Here is a 15,177-nt window from a genome sequence, read left to right as displayed (position 1 = left end):
CAATGAGACATGCATGAAGCGCATGAGTCAAGAAGCAGGCCCCTAGAGGGGATACTGAGGATAGCGTCACGGTGCTTCAGTTCAATAGAGCTGTTGCACCGGGCAATCAAAAGGTGCATCCCCTAGGAGGAACCCCTTGCTTCGGTTGCTGTGGGTGCAGTCCCATAGTGCCCATGCTTGGAGACGGTGATGGGTCTCCCAGCATGTGCGTAGATTCCAATCGAGATGTGGCGGCGGCAATTGGTCTTTGTTATTATCAGGGCTTGAATTCCTCCAGGAGGCACCTAATTGCTCGATCCAAGTCGAGTTCTCGATAAGGGCTGTCCATTGTTGGCGTTAGTGCTGACTGCTGAGCAGCTAGACGGTGCTCGGAGTAATGCGAGCAGCCTAACCGAGGTAGTTAGACACTCCAAGAGGAAGGAGTTCAGGGATCTAGGGCTGTTCCCTTCCCTAGGGTTGATGATCGAGAGAAGTTGAGGCTATGGAGGGAGCGCTTGTCTCACAGAGCCTGTCACGTGACGCGACAGTACGATACCGTACAGTAGCATTGCAAACAGTGCAAACTCTTTTCTTATCGCAAAGCAAAAAAAAGATATTCTGATAGGAAATGGCCAGGGACGACTTTTGCGAATATATGACTTGAGAGTCCCCTCCCGCTTCCAATGCTTTCAGAATGCTTTGTTGCGTCCACTGTGGCGTCCGCAAAAACCCCGGCTTCGGCTTCGCTGAGGGACGTCGGAATTTGTCTCCATGAGCTTCAGCCGTCGTCGACTCTCCGGTCCACCTTCAAGAAGAGCTCGACTGCCCCGAATTGTCTGGCCGTGAGCGCATCTCATGTGTTTGCTGCGCAATCCGAAAAGGCAATTGTGCACGTTTATAGCAGAGAGAAGGGCAATCAGGAAGCCACCATCCCATTTCCCGAGCGCATTCGCAGCATTGCGGTTGCAGGGTCGAAGACTGGCGATATCGTGGTTCTGGGTACAGAGGGTGGCCGCCTGATTCTATGGGAGGTTTGCACAGGACGTCAAGTTGCTACCACAGCATCTCATCTACGACCGGTTACCTCTATCGTGGTCGATCCCAGCTCGAACTTTGTCCTCTCCGGTTCATCGGACGCTAGCATTCATGTGTGGTCCCTAGTCAATCTTCTGTCTTTTACGAAACCTCCTTCAGGGCGAGACCGACAGCCTCCGAACTCGCCCATCCGCACGTTCTCGAATCACCGCGCCGCCGTAAGTGCTATCGTGGTAGGACATAGCACCGGGAGGTACAATATCGCCGTCTCCGCAGCCCAAGACAACACCGCCATTGCTTGGGATTATAGGACTGGTCATGTTCTGCGGAATTTCCTCTTGCCGTCCAGTGCGGTATCCATCGCTTTGGACCCGGTCGATAGGGCATTTTATGTGGGATACGAGGATGGCAGCGTGCAGTCGGTCGACTTTTATAAGGAACAATCCGTTCAGCATCCCCTTCACGACCCATCATTACAGGCCACGCCTGCACAAGCTTCCGCCGAGGACCGCTGGCTCCCACCTACCGGCGATAGCGGCGCGGCGCATGCGCTGTGCCTCTCTCATGACGGTATGACTCTACTCTCAGGCCATGAAAATGGCAAAGTATACTCCTGGAATGTTGGAAGGCGAAAATATGCCTCAACGGTAGTGGACTTCACGCATCCAGTCACAAACATTATTATGCTTCCCCTCGACGGCCTACGCCAGCAAGTTACCAGTCTGAAGAGGGTAGCGCATACGATAGTCAAGCCAAGATACGATTCTACACTCTCAGAAAACACGCAAGCTGCAGGCGCTGTTCCTGCAGACTACGAATTCAACACCCATCTGCTACCCGCAGCCTCGCACAGTGCATCATCTGCGCAGTCAGACTGGTTCATGGACGCCTTTTCTCACTCCTCCTTCCCCACATCTTTGCTCGAGCAAGGCCTTGCCGAGCTAGCTGCTATGGGCCAGCCTGGATCGACTGCCGGCTCTATTCCTCCAATGAATGTGCAGATGGATATTGACACCCCCGCCAAGGATGCCCAAATCGCCTCCCTGGAAAGCGAAATATCCACTTTGAAACAAAAGATTGCTGTAAGCGACACTGCCCGGCAGTCCAGTACCGATGAAGTCATGAAACTCCGTGTAGATCTCGCCAACCTCCACGATTACATCAACGAGCTCAACGCGAAGCAGGAGCAATCACAGCGGGAGAGGGTACAGCGGCGAGCCCGCAAGGAAGAACGGGCAACTCGCCGACGGGAAGCCTGGTTCACGGCAGAGAAGAAGGGTAAGAATGGTGACGCTGTGCTTCGTCGGATGGAGGTTGAAGAAGATTCCGAGACGAGTGGCAGCGACGAACAGAGTAGTGACGAGCAATAGACTCCTACTACCCTTCTTCTTACTTCTTTGTTTGCTTCAAATTGTCATATATTCAGGAGCGTTTGGCATGTTTCAACGAGGGCATGGGTAACATTCCACGGCGCAACGGGCTAAAAGTTTGGATTGAGTGATGGAGCTCATAGAGCACGGGACTCGCATATGAATAATCGATGTTGTATATAGATGAACCGGCGAATCATACCATGATGATTATGCTGTATCTTCGTTATGATCCCTCATTCGTTCAACCGGAGTCCTGAGTCCTGGTCAGTTCCACCTGAAGACTCTTGGACATTCTGGAGCTGTTTCAATAAGGCTGTTTGTAATCGTATACCAGGCTCTCGCAACACATTCTTGCTAATATCATTCCATTTCATTAACAAATTCCAAGAATGTTTCAAGCCTAAACAAGGACAATGTCTTACTGCCACACTTTTGACAGAGTGTGCAGATATGGTTCTAGGCTCTCGAGATCAGGAATCATTATAGAGCCGTCAAGACCTATAAACATGGCCGAGGATATCTCTGATTCTATAAGCTATATACAGTAGAGAACCATAGACGAAGCTATATAGCAACACCATCACTAGCCCTAATACTCACTGGAACTCCCCTGCTCCTGTACCTCCTGACCCTCGACCTCCTGCACAATCTTCACCCCAGAACTAGCCCCAATACGCTCCGCACCAGCCCTCAACATCTTGATACAATCCTGCGCAGAGCGCACGCCACCACTCGCCTTAACCTTCGTCCCCTTGCCAACAGCCTTCGCAACCTCATACATAAGCGCCACATTCTCAACCGTCGCACCAGCCCCATTGAACCCCGTGCTGGTCTTGATGAAGTCCGCCCCAGCAACACAAGAGATAACCGAGCCGGCAATGATCTCGTCCGGCGTCAACTGCGACGTCTCCAGGATAACCTTCAGGCCCACAGGCGCAGGGGCCGCATTCCGCACGCCGAGGATATCCGCGTAGACCTCGGCATACTGCTTCAATTTCAGCAGTGGGTACTTGAGCACCATGTCGAGCTCTGTGGCGCCCAGGGCGACGGCCTTGCGGGCCTCGTCTTCCTTCTCCGAGGTCTCGTACATGCCTTCGTGGAAGCCGACGACGCAGGCGACGCCGACGTCTGGTGAGGATTTGAGGTGTGCCACAGCTTGCTCAACGTGCGCGAGGCGGACGCATACTGTTGTGAACTGGTACTTTGAGGCTTGGGCGCAGAGCTCGGTGATTTGGTCTGCGGTTGCTGTGAGGGCTAGCTGGGTGTGGTCGATGGTGCGGTTGATCTTAGCGGGGGTGGGGGCTTGCTCGTGGCTTGGGGTTTGTGGGAGTGAGGCCTTGATTGAGGTGATCAGGGCCTCCCATCCCTCGTTGGTCGTGGGGATGGACATCTTGCTTGGTTACGTCTGAGCTGATATGGTTGGGTCTTTTTTCAGGGTCTTGAAGAAGCGGAGAAAAAAGTAAACAGCAAGCGGGGGGAACCCGGAGAATAAAGATCTGATGACAGGCCGCTGTGGAGTATCTCCACGTGATAGCAAGAGATCGGGATACTACCTTCTATAGTGCAGTACGGAGTACGCCGGTTTACGAGTCTGAGGGTTGATCTAGCGTTGGAGAACCGGGCAAAATGTGCATGGAGTCATGCCATTTGAGGTGCCCAAAGTGTGCCTCTTAGTCCCTTGAACCATATGCCAACAAAATATATTTTAGTTTCCGAATACAACTGCTAGCTAAAGGTAACTATAAAGCACTAAACAAAAGGATAATGGGTATTAGGTCTGCTTTCACCTCTTCATTTTCAATTGACCACCACCAGTCTCAATCCACCAACACTGCCGCGGCCCCTCCTTCCTTCAGCTGGTAGTACGCCAAACGCATGTCTTGTTGAAGGTGTAATATCACCGCCTCAGAAGCATGTCTTGCATGAGCCTTGAATATCGTCTACCTTCCCAAACTTTCCTGAGCCGAAAGAGCCAAAGCCGCCGCCGCCTCCAGGGCCGCCACCACCACCACCCCCTCCACGACCTCCGGAGTTTCCCCAACGAGACCTAGTGTTATCCTTGTTTCCGGCCCTTGTAACGTTGAATTGTGAGGCTTGCGCAGCGGCGTATGGGTCAAGCTGGAGGACAGACGGTCAGCGCACGTCCAGAACAAGGTGCAAGCAATAACCTGACTAGGCAGAAACACGGAGATGAGCATACCGCGAAGAAGCTAGTGAAGTATAGTCCGAGAAAGAGATAGATATTCTCCATGAAGCGTCTGATCTGGACGGAAAATGGAGGGCTGCGGAGAGATAACTGCATTAGCGATCGGCGAAAGCGGGATGCTGGGGATTTTGGATGCGGCTCTGCTTACGCTTGGAGAACCTGCCCGTTATGCACGTAGACACCAGGCTTCGATGATTGTTTGGAATCCATGATGGAAAATGTAAAGACCTGAGATCGAGGTGGACCAAGTGATGGCGAGTAGGTTGAGTTGGATAGTTGGACCGTTGGACGAGGCGAGAAGCCAGGCTTGGCGCGGTACCTAGCGGCCGGGGCCGAGCCCGTGACTTGCCTGTTTGGGGTTTTTACAAGGTCAATCTTGGAACCGATCAAAGAAATCAAACATCCAAAATGCTTCGAGAATATGTTCAATTCTAATATCTACAGGGTATCATTCTAACGCCAACCAGCCACCTCATATACTATCATAAATCTATGCCGTTTCGGTGATCATTGGTACTCGACCGTGCTTCGTAACTCGTCTAAATCCCGGAACCCCTCTTCAACAATCCATTTTTGGTCCTTTGGCTTATGGAGGACATGGCAGCTAGCCCCAACCACAAGCAGGCCAGGTGGTCGCGAGCCCTCGGCCTCAAAAGCCTGGCAGACATGCTCGAGCGAAGAGCGAATCACCCGCTGGTCACTGCAAGAAGCACGCTCGATGATAGCGCAAGGCGTCTCCTTTGGCCACAGTTTTCGGGATTGCGAGGACAGGTCACTGTCTTCTTCGGGTAGCGTTGTTAGAGAGCTAATGAGCGCAGAGAGTCGATGTAGCGCCATTAAGAACACAACCGTCTGTGTTGGCACATAAGTTGGAGGTTCAGGCGCAGCACCCTTCCTTCCTGTGCCTGTGCACACTAAGACCTGGTCAGAAACCCCTCGGTGAGTTGCTGGAATTTCTGCAAATAGAGGAGCGCTGAGGGCGCTGGTAATACCCGGCAGTACAACGGGTGTAAAACCCTCAGCGCGGAAGAATTCGAGCTCTTCACCTCCTCGCCCGTAGAGGTATGGATCACCCTGCTTCAGACGAAGCACTTGGCGGCCCTTTTGGAGTGCATCCAAGCCCATGCGGAGAAACTCTTCTTGCGCCTGGTCAGCATTTCCTGGGAATTTGCGCGCGATATGGACTTCTGTTCGTCGCGGAATCAGTTCCAAGACAGGAGCAGGCACAAGTTTATCAGCCAGGATAATGTCGGCACTTTGAATCGCATTGTAGGTAGCGCGAGTGAGGAGGTCTGTGTGTCCCGGACCGGAACCGGCGAGTAAGATTTTGCCCTTCTTCTCAGGTTGCCGAGGACCGTTTGCATCAGTACTCTTTGATGTGCCCGAGCTGTATTCTTGGAGGATCTTCTCGATGTCTGAATCATTAATCGCGGCAAGTTTGCGAAGAGGCCAGTATTCGCAGATCTGGGACAGCCAGCGCATGCGTCGAGTTTTGGCTGCATTAACATCATCTTCTGTCACCAGGTTGTTGAAAGTGTGCTTTTGTCCTGTCGCGTCGTCGTCGTCAACGTCGAAGCCTGTATCACATAGTCCCGCAGCAAAGTCTTCCTCCCAGAGACGCTTTCTGATAGTTCCCAGCCTGTCGATGGCACTTCCAAGGTTTGGAGGGAGAGTGGATGATATCTCCCTCTTCAATCGTGCCGCTAGTTTGCAGCCACGGCCGGATGTCGTGATTCCGACATGGAGAGGGCCGTCCGAATAGGTTGAGAGTAAGCTGAAAGTGCAAAGGTCTGGAGCATCAGAGACATTCACTGGAATTCTGAGACGCCGGCACAGCTTGGATATATGAGAGCCTGTGCGCAAGTTAGACAATCTAGCTTCAGATCTCATGCGCAGTACATACTCAGCGGGTGGTTTCCACCAAGGGTCACAAAGACCATGTCCACAACATAGTCTACCTCTTCCCTTCCCAGTGTCGTTAGGTCGTCATCCTTGAACACCCGCCGGAGCCAGTCTGCAGTGCCATTTTCAACGTGCGCTGCTAGGGTATATTGTAGACTTTCAGATTCAGGTGAGACGAGAACTGGTTTTGCTCCAGCTTGTACACTCTTAGTGCAGCGAGCTGCAGCAAGAGGATTTGCCCCGACAATCAGATGTACCTGAGATTCTGCATTTATAGATGCCAGCAGCGGTATCTGAGCTGCGCTCTCTGAGGCATCCTTCATAGCGTATGAGTACCACCACAGGGCAGTCTTGGCGATTCCTGTGAAGGATCCCAAATGCAAGGTTTGTGGGAGTCTCTCGGTATCCTCGACTGTCTCTTGAGGCGTGATAACTCTCTTTTTGTTCAGAAAGCAGTCTGATGACTCTAGTATTTAACAAATCCTCGACACGCTGCTCCGCGGAAATAAGTCAAAGCCAATTGGTCAGGAGGCAAATCGAGATAACGACGAAGCCCTGAAAGTCGTTTTCAATTGTAATTCCCGATTAAGACCTGTTGATAAGCCTATCTCGGGCTATTAGAAGATTTGAACACTCAGGTATTGGATCAGCAGAAGATGACTCCAGCATTGTGGACTTTTTGCCCTCGTCTCTATAGAATTCATACCTCTTGCAACCGAAAGCAGTTTAAGGCGATCACGCCATCATCGCGGCTTAGATAATGTTATGCCTGAAATATATGGCACTAGTAAGGCCGCCATCTCCGTGGAGAAGAAGCATGAGCATAGAAACTATAATGGATCATGTTAATATTTGATGCCGTGGAGATATGCGTGAGGTGCATCAATGCTTCCTCTGAAGCAGATCACTCATCTTGTGCGTAGAGTACCCGTCCGGGCGTACGTTGCGGAAAGACGGGAATAACGGAGGGTTGTTGCACATGAGGTAGCGACTAGGAGTTGCCTAGCTGATGCAGATAAACCGCTGAAATATCTGGGCTGGCAAAATGTTGCTCAAGGGGCCCACGTTCCTTGGATGGTTGATGCAGGAGATGTTGTTCCTGGTGTTTGGATTGCGGGCATGGACAGGGTCACGTGACATGGAGCTCGGCCAGCTCAACTGACGCCGCAAGCTCCAATGCAATCATACCTCATCATCATTCCGTCCTCGCACCCCATCATATCCTGAACCCTCCTGAGCGGCCCACGCATCTCTATATTGAATAATTGACAAATCTTTCTTATCCTACACTCTCCACCGTCGAACCCATCACACCGCGCTTTCAGCATGTCCAGCGGACTCTTGAAGCCGGAGAAGGACTTCTCCAAGGATGCTGACAAGTTGATTCCGGAGGCCGAGCAGCTAGCGAAGGTACAGCCAGCTAGATTTTAGATTTTCTATGGAATCAGGGCTAATATTCTAATAGACCGATGTACAAGGTGCTATTGACAAGTTGCTGGTGTTGGAGAAACAAGCAAGACAGGTATGAGCAGTTGTTTCACTGTATTTGGCCCTTGCACTAATGTCATGGACTCGATAGTCATCCGACCTGCCTACTACCTCTCGATTACTCGTAACTATTGTCACAATCAGCAAGAACACCGGCGACTGGAACCTGCTCAACGACCAAGTCCTCCTTCTCTCCAAGAAACATGGCCAGCTTAAGCAAGCTATTTCGCGGATGGTGCAGACGGTGATGAAATTCTTGGACGAGACGCCGAACCTAGATACGAAGCTCTCGGTCATCCAGACCCTCCGAACTGTCACAGAGGGAAAGGTTAGTGCTTAGGTACCAGTTATCTCGGCTCGCAAATTAACATCTCTCTCAGATCTTCGTTGAAGTTGAAAGAGCCCGTGTCACACGCATTTTGTCGCAGATCAAAAAGTCCCAAGGTGATCTGAATGCTGCCGCCGATATCCTCTGCGAACTACAGGTTGAGACCTTTGGGTCGATGACCAGAAGGGAGAAGACCGAATTCATCCTAGAACAAGTTGCGCTTTGTATTGAACGTGGCGACTGGACGCAAGCGACCGTTCTAAGCCGAAAGATCAACAAGCGATATTTCGCCCGGAAGCCTAAGAAGAGCGCCGAGGAGATTGAGAAGCTGAAGAAGGAGGCCGAGGAAAGGGAGAAGACCCGCGGACCCGATGAGCCTCCTATGGAAGTTGATGACGACGTTACGGACCTGAAACTTCGTTACTACGAACAGCAAATCATTCTCGCCAACCACGACTACAAATATCTGGATGTTTGCAAACACTACAGGGAAGTGCTTGACACGGACTCAGTACAGGAGAACCCAGAACAACTCCGAGCAGTAAGCTATCCATCATTCCCTGACACATGAAATGGTGTAGACTGATCCGCGCCTAGGTTCTTGCCCGAATTGTGTACTACATTGTATTGTCGCCTTACGACAATGAACAATCTGATCTACTGCACCGCATCCAGCAGGACACAAGACTCTCAGCGGTCCCCGTTGAGTCCCGTATGGTGAAGCTCTTTACCGTTCCCGAACTTATGCGCTGGCCCATCGTTGCGGAGCAATTCGGACCTCACCTATGCGATACCGATGTTTTCAGCCCTAAGCCGAACCAGGCTGCGGAAGACCAGTCATTTAAGAGGTGGCAAGACCTTCGCAAGCGTGTTATCGAGCATAATGTTCGAGTAGTGGCGAAATACTACACCCGCATCCAGATGGGCCGGTTGACGCAGCTACTGGACCTCACCGAGGAAGAGACGGAGAAGTACATCAGTGAACTGGTTACCTCGAAGACGATCTACGCGAAAATTGACCGACCAGCCCAGCTGGTCAACTTTGCCAAGCCTCGCGATGCAGACGATGTGCTGAACGAGTGGAGCAGCGACATGAAGAGTCTTCTTGGCCTATTGGAGCGTATCGACCACCTCATCACCAAGGAGGAGATGATGGCGCGCATCCTGCCCACTCGGGAAAAAGCCAAGGCTCGTTGATTCTGTGATCGTGCATGGACTCGACGGAAAGCCAAAATTTAACGGGTGTAAAAGACTATACAATATTAGAATTTATAATCCCGCATGATCATGTTCCACCGCTGTGCGCAAACAACTCATAGGAATGCTGTCTATCGATGTAATGTTATCAATCTAGAAGTATATGCCGAAGCCACAGAGATCTACCAATGTAAAGACCACTCTAAAACGGCAAGTCCATATCATTCACATCCTCCTCCTCCTTACCCTTACCTCCTTGCTGCCCACCCTCCAGGCATTCCCTAATAAACCTCACCGCAGCATCCAAGTAAGGCCGCTGACTCGGCAAAAAATGACCCCCAGGATGCCATACAACCTTGCTCTCATTCTCCGGATCCCCAACACAAGCTTCAATCAAAGACCGACTCCTCGTCTCATCGACAACCGCATCCAATGTTCCCAGCACATGCAGTATAGGCGTCTGGATCGCCGGACTCTCATAGAACGCCCTGTACCGATCCCCCGGCGACCGAAACCCACTATAACACAGCGCGAACTTCATAGCGGGGTGGTCAAGCTTCGCAAATGAAGTCGGATACGCAAACCCCTCAACCCCATCCGACGACGACGACGAAGCCGGCGCAAACCGCGCAAACGCCTCGCGCCTCTTCTCCCCCTCCAGCAAACTCGCAACCATCGCCGCCACCGCAGCACCCTGGCTGAACCCAATCACGCCGTCGAATGGTCCCTCCTCCCCTAGAACCTTCGCAATGGCATCGAGCCCGTCCTCGAGTCCCACGTATAGCGGTGGCTCCGCGGTGTTCGAGCGTCTGTACCAGCCGTACGCTTCGATCTCCTCCTTCTCGTCGGAGCCGGTGCTTGAGTCTTCGGCCGGTGTGTAGCCGGGGATATCGGCGGGGTTGAGACGGAGGGGGCCCGTTGGGTAGATGGCGGAGATTTCGTGCAGGGGGAATGCCTTTGTGATGTGCTTAACCAAGGCGCGGGATTTGGCGTGGAAGAGGAGACCGGATTGTGTATAGCCGTGGAGCATGAGGAGCTTTAGAGGTGGACGGGCTGCCATTTTGAGTCGTTCTCTTTAGAAGAGGAGCGGTAGGTAGGGAATGTGGTGACGGAAAGTATAGGAGAGGAAAGAATGGCTTTAATGAGGGGCTTGGAGTCAACTGAGAGCTTGGACATTTTCCCCTGATAAGATAACCTAACGCCGGGGCGGAAGACCATGCAGCATGCGCCCACCCACCGGTATGAGGTAGACAAGGTTTGCTTCAAGAATAATTTACGACTCATATAATACCCTTGAGGGATTCATGGGCAGTCTTCTAATCTGCGGTGATCGCTACTTAGTGATTGAGAAGCAGCCATCGCATCGCGTGACCACGAGGGTTTAGGACTGTGATGGAATATGATGCATTAAGATTTCACGGTCTGGCTCTACAACAAGAATAGACTGTAGGCGGAGCCTTCAGTGCAGTATCCCACCCAGTACAACCGAGCCTGAGAGAATACGGATTACGGACAGTTAGAAGCTACATCCGGAAAAGCCAGATGTGGACCCGGGGCCCCGGACAAGAAATAAGGATAGGACTAAGGATGTTAAGAATGGGGCAATGCCGCAAGGGCCGAAGCCCGAAAACAGGGCTCGAGTTGACTGTGGATACTACGGGCTACAGGTTCGAGGATCAAGTGCATATAGGTGTACAATTCGCTACTGCACCTAGGAGACACAGCTTGCGCTCTGCCGTACAGTCAAGTTCAGCGGCCTGAGACACTGAGACCGTAGCGGAAGATCTGACGCGTCCGTGAAAGCAGACCGAAGTGGCTATTCATCTTCGCCAATGGGATTGGTCGCCCCTATGCCTGCTGGCATCCGAAACTCGCTTCGATTGGCACGGCTCAGGCGGACGCGGCTGCTGCATACATCCCATGGTGCGTTGAACCGAGTACGCTCGCTGAGAAACGATGTACAAAAAGCATAAAACACAGCAAGGAGAGAAGAAACTGGTTTTTGACGGAAACAAAGCAATAAGTTGACAGAGTGTGGACCGACCAAGTGCCAGATATCCGGAACTTCCCTCAATGTGAAGAAAACGCTTTTTGGTATTGAACGGCGATGTAAGGTGTAGGAACATTTTTCTCATTGTCCATGAGTGTTGTAGGGGTTTCTCGCAAGGGGCGAGGATTCCATCTTCTATCTGAAGTGCTTTCTCAAAAAAATAGTATTAATCCATCATCATCGAAAAACGCCACGTTGCAATCGTCGTCGCTCCAACTCGGTTGTCGAGACGTCTACTTTCGGCGGAAAGAGCAGCCCTCGGTAAGACGGGCCTTACCACCGGTGGGCTGGCAGAGGACGGTAGAGCAGCCGGAGCACACAACGACGGTCTGGGCGTGGGAGAAGACGGTGGTGATGTTGAAGCAGCCGGGGCACTTGACGTCCATGAAGAAAGAACGGGGGCCGGGCACAAGTTGCTGTTCCAAGAAGATCCCACGATCAGTTATCGAAACATAGTGTATCCGAATTCGCGCCATCATACCTTAAGCTTGTGCTTGCGGGCCTCAGCCTGAGGGGTGGGGTTGAGAAGGTCGACCGCGAGAACCTAAGCGGACAAAGGCATTAGAGAGATGTTTCCTGGGGTCGTAACTGGATTTTCATGACGGCCTGTCGACACAGCGTGGCGGCAATGATAGCGAGGGTGACCACGAGAGCAGAGATTGATCGTCGTTTGGGTGACTTGATATCGATGGCCGTCTTGACAGAGAAAAATGGGCAGGCAGGACTTACCATCTTGACGAGACAAAAAGTCGATCAGCGAAGAAAGTTGAGATGGAGCGCTGATGAGATGGCCGGCTTGGGGTGTGAGAGCGTCAAAAGAGGTCTCGTGGAGATGGCGAAGTTTGAAGCGAATTCTCGACGGCCGCCCCCCGTCGACCCGTTGGGGCCTAGCGTAGGGTTCCAACCCTCGCTAACTGCTTGTTCCAGAAGCAACTGGAATTGCTTACTCAGCTGTGTGGCAAATATGCATAACTCTGCATAACTTTTACTACAAGGTCCCTGGAGCGCAAGACATCACGGCATCTATTTAATATTTCACTATCGCTAACCCAAACCGCTCAGACATAAGGCATGATCTTAATGATACGTTCGTATAGCGGGCGCCAGCCCAGCTCCAAATCGTTTAGCCACCAGACAAACTCCGGCGGCGTTCCAGGTAGTTTTGTTTTGAGCCACGAGGGCTCACATAGTTGGCTCGTCGGTGTGCCTCGAGCAGTTCTTATAGGTCCTTCTTGGCCGCCCTAACAACATCGCCATTGACGGATGTCTCTGGCACGTATGGGTGCTTAATAGTCAAACACCAGATATCAATGTAATCGCAAATGGTTGTAATGATATCGTGCTAATAGCAATTAGTGAGACAGAAAGCTCTAAGGCAAATGCAGGGTCTTACCACAAAGCTTCCGTAGATACCAAAACCTAATCCCAGGCACAAGAAAACGAACGCGGGCTGTCCTATTGTCTCGAGCAAAGGGTACGACCAGAGACCAAAGAGTGCACCGGCGCTATCAACCACTCCCAAAGCAAGAGGGCCGAGGAGAATGTTGGCGTAGGGAAACTCCTGGTGGACCAGATGGGCACAGATGATACGTCCAACAGCGTATGCGTTAATCAGACCAACGTACAGGGCGAAAGGGATAAGGTGGTTCCCGAGAACCGCGGGATTGAGGTACAGATACGCCGGCGCAAGCAACCACATCGCAGCAAGAGGAAGGACTCCAAGAAGAGGGGCAATCGGATCCTTGCCGCGTCCTCTGCGGACCTGAATGACGTGCGCGATGCTTGAGCCAGTGGCGAAGAAGAGCATGATCCCACCGTAAATGAGATACCACTGCGTGAAGGGCAAATCATACAGCTGCTCAGGAATAAGGTCGAATTTCGGGACACCGACTGTCCCAAGCATGGGTTGATGCCAGAAACTTCCGCCCCCCATGTATGCGGTGATACCGAACACGACACAGAGTGTCAATACTCCTTCAACTGGGCCAGAGACAATGCCTAGCGTCAAGACCTGTGTATAATACATATCCCAGGTCTGGACGTAGAACGTCATGGTAGCTGCGGATTCCCATTAGATTCGCTCGCGCCTGAGTTCTGAGGGAGCATACATCCAAAAAGAGTCAAAACCGTAGCCCAAGACTGGCCGAGGTTCATAACCGCGGCAAAGATCAAGACACCCAGAGCCGTGTTGCAAGCATCAACACCTGCAGCGCAAGTTTCAGCGATATACTTGCCAGTAATATCAGTATCTCGACTTACTGTGATCGAAAAGCTCGCCCAGAGGGCCGCTCTGCTTTGTTCTCCGTCTAAAAGGCAGGTTAGCCTCATTCAAGCTATAGATAATGGTGATGCGTACGCCTGGATACCATCTACAGCGTCGAATGTCTGGTACAGGAATAAACCGATGGCGCAACTGGCATAGACCCATGGTGGGCAGTCCTGATCCAGGGTCGGGTTATAGTATAGGACGGTGAAGAGGTTGACCAAAACGAAGAACAGGCCTGTCAAGGTGATCTACAGAACCTCGGTTATTTTCCAGTTCTTCAAGGTCTTTGGGCTGGTATCCTCAATGTTGGGCATAAGCTGTCCCATTTCCTCTATTTTTGAGGCTCCTTTGTTTTGACGCATAGGGCTGGGAGGCTAGTAGACTTACAGCATTAGGTCTAAAATAAGAGGTTGTTAGTCGAGCCAAGCACAAAAGATGCAACCAGCGTCGCTACTCACGCCATGCTCATCGGAAAGAACTTGATCACAACATTATTATAGAACGGTTTGAGGACATATCGACTGACGAGCGAATGGTCAACGCCGGCATAGCGATAGTCCTTCAAGTTCGATAATTCATGTTGTCGGATGTACACCATGTTGGCTGTGGGTGGCACGCCTCTTTCGCAGCGGCGGATTACGATGTAAGTGTCCCTATTAACCTTGTTCCTGATGCGATGGAGTGGGTTGGTCGGGTTTTGTTTTGTTTTTATCCACGGCAGGCCCTCTGGGATCTGCGAAAGAAGGATAAGATAGGAATAGACAGGTGAAGGAAGGGTGAGAGATGGTAAGTGAGAGACTTGGAGAGGGCTCTCTAACAAGAAAGCGAAGAATAAGAGGGAATTCTGCAAAGTGGCCCGGAAGTTTCCCGTGACGCCGTTGCTGTCCAGGAATATCCAGCGCTCTTGTATTTATGCGACGTTTTTTTCTGCCGGTGGAAAAACGATCCTCGGAGGGCGGCCGCGGGGAATTAGATTACAAGAAGTAAAGAGAATGTCACAGAACACCCCTCCCATGCAGAACAGACAGTATCTAGTGTAATGGCGGGTAACGGCTGACCAGGTGTTACGGTGTTAATCCAAAGGAAAGAGCGAGCCAGCAAGATATTCCGTCCGCCTTTCCAGTCCCCTATGACGATCGTTGCGCGATGGATTATCTGCCAAGATGGGATAGGCCTGTGAGTATGGCCGCCGTTAATTATCCGAGGCAGCCATATGACGCCAAAGCGCTAAGTTTCGAGTCTGCCTAATGCTACGGACACGGCTCTACACAATATCATTTGGTAGAGGCCAGATACCAAGAAATGAAGCAGGCGACGATGTGACGAGGTCATGGTTGCATAGGATGCTTAAAA

At 51.6% G+C, this 15,177-nt stretch overlaps 8 protein-coding genes across 8 annotated transcripts; 2 read left to right on the top strand and 6 right to left on the bottom strand.

The window, feature by feature from the left end:
* Positions 1 to 609: 609 nt before the first annotated feature.
* Positions 610 to 2,679, top strand: BDW74DRAFT_149842 (putative ribosomal assembly complex component Ipi3). The gene has a single exon (XM_073723941.1). The coding sequence runs from the start codon at positions 663 to 665 to the stop codon at positions 2,382 to 2,384; it is 1,722 nt and encodes a 573-aa protein (XP_073585599.1). The 5' UTR covers positions 610 to 662; the 3' UTR covers positions 2,385 to 2,679.
* A 117-nt stretch (positions 2,680 to 2,796) lies between these two features.
* On the bottom strand, positions 2,797 to 3,975 carry BDW74DRAFT_149841 (2-deoxyribose-5-phosphate aldolase). Its single transcript, XM_073723940.1, has one exon. The coding sequence runs from the start codon at positions 3,775 to 3,777 to the stop codon at positions 2,977 to 2,979; it is 801 nt and encodes a 266-aa protein (XP_073585598.1). The 5' UTR covers positions 3,778 to 3,975; the 3' UTR covers positions 2,797 to 2,976.
* Positions 3,976 to 4,060: 85 nt separating this feature from the next.
* Positions 4,061 to 4,938, bottom strand: BDW74DRAFT_149840 (uncharacterized protein). The gene is made up of 3 exons (XM_073723939.1): positions 4,742 to 4,938; positions 4,588 to 4,669; positions 4,061 to 4,505 (listed from the first exon to the last, which is right to left on the bottom strand). Exons 1-3 carry the CDS (start codon positions 4,801 to 4,803, stop codon positions 4,293 to 4,295), a joined length of 357 nt encoding a protein of 118 aa, XP_073585597.1. The 5' UTR covers positions 4,804 to 4,938; the 3' UTR covers positions 4,061 to 4,292.
* Positions 4,939 to 4,994: 56 nt separating this feature from the next.
* On the bottom strand, positions 4,995 to 7,565 carry BDW74DRAFT_149834 (putative siroheme synthase). The gene is made up of 3 exons (XM_073723938.1): positions 7,202 to 7,565; positions 6,497 to 7,099; positions 4,995 to 6,446 (listed from the first exon to the last, which is right to left on the bottom strand). The coding sequence occupies exons 2-3, from the start codon at positions 6,816 to 6,818 to the stop codon at positions 5,101 to 5,103; spliced, it is 1,668 nt and encodes a 555-aa protein (XP_073585596.1). The 5' UTR covers positions 6,819 to 7,099; positions 7,202 to 7,565; the 3' UTR covers positions 4,995 to 5,100.
* A 131-nt stretch (positions 7,566 to 7,696) lies between these two features.
* On the top strand, positions 7,697 to 9,609 carry BDW74DRAFT_129132 (proteasome regulatory particle lid subunit RPN5). The gene is made up of 5 exons (XM_073722239.1): positions 7,697 to 7,905; positions 7,961 to 8,017; positions 8,075 to 8,311; positions 8,364 to 8,852; positions 8,909 to 9,609. The coding sequence occupies exons 1-5, from the start codon at positions 7,822 to 7,824 to the stop codon at positions 9,506 to 9,508; spliced, it is 1,467 nt and encodes a 488-aa protein (XP_073585595.1). The 5' UTR covers positions 7,697 to 7,821; the 3' UTR covers positions 9,509 to 9,609.
* Positions 9,610 to 10,701, bottom strand: BDW74DRAFT_129128 (alpha/beta hydrolase). Its single transcript, XM_073722238.1, has one exon. The coding sequence runs from the start codon at positions 10,566 to 10,568 to the stop codon at positions 9,711 to 9,713; it is 858 nt and encodes a 285-aa protein (XP_073585594.1). The 5' UTR covers positions 10,569 to 10,701; the 3' UTR covers positions 9,610 to 9,710.
* A 1,090-nt stretch (positions 10,702 to 11,791) lies between these two features.
* On the bottom strand, positions 11,792 to 12,290 carry BDW74DRAFT_166972 (40S ribosomal protein eS27; the record flags this gene model as incomplete). The annotated part of the gene is made up of 3 exons (XM_073726628.1): positions 11,792 to 11,974; positions 12,040 to 12,102; positions 12,288 to 12,290. 3 exons carry the CDS (start codon positions 12,288 to 12,290, stop codon positions 11,792 to 11,794), a joined length of 249 nt encoding a protein of 82 aa, XP_073585593.1.
* Positions 12,291 to 12,563: 273 nt separating this feature from the next.
* On the bottom strand, positions 12,564 to 14,851 carry BDW74DRAFT_149828 (aminoalcoholphosphotransferase). The gene is made up of 7 exons (XM_073723937.1): positions 14,283 to 14,851; positions 14,212 to 14,221; positions 13,915 to 14,072; positions 13,818 to 13,864; positions 13,667 to 13,762; positions 12,952 to 13,616; positions 12,564 to 12,900 (listed from the first exon to the last, which is right to left on the bottom strand). Exons 1-7 carry the CDS (start codon positions 14,420 to 14,422, stop codon positions 12,778 to 12,780), a joined length of 1,239 nt encoding a protein of 412 aa, XP_073585592.1. The 5' UTR covers positions 14,423 to 14,851; the 3' UTR covers positions 12,564 to 12,777.
* Between the last annotated feature and the right edge of the window lie 326 nt (positions 14,852 to 15,177).

The sequence above is a fragment of the Aspergillus multicolor genome (genome assembly GCF_047715735.1).
Source record: "Aspergillus multicolor strain CBS 133.54 unplaced genomic scaffold BDW74scaffold_7, whole genome shotgun sequence".
Taxonomy (NCBI): Eukaryota; Fungi; Ascomycota; class Eurotiomycetes; order Eurotiales; family Aspergillaceae; genus Aspergillus; species Aspergillus multicolor.
Note: the sequence above shows the minus strand (reverse complement) of the source record. Positions and strands in the feature narration are given on the sequence as shown.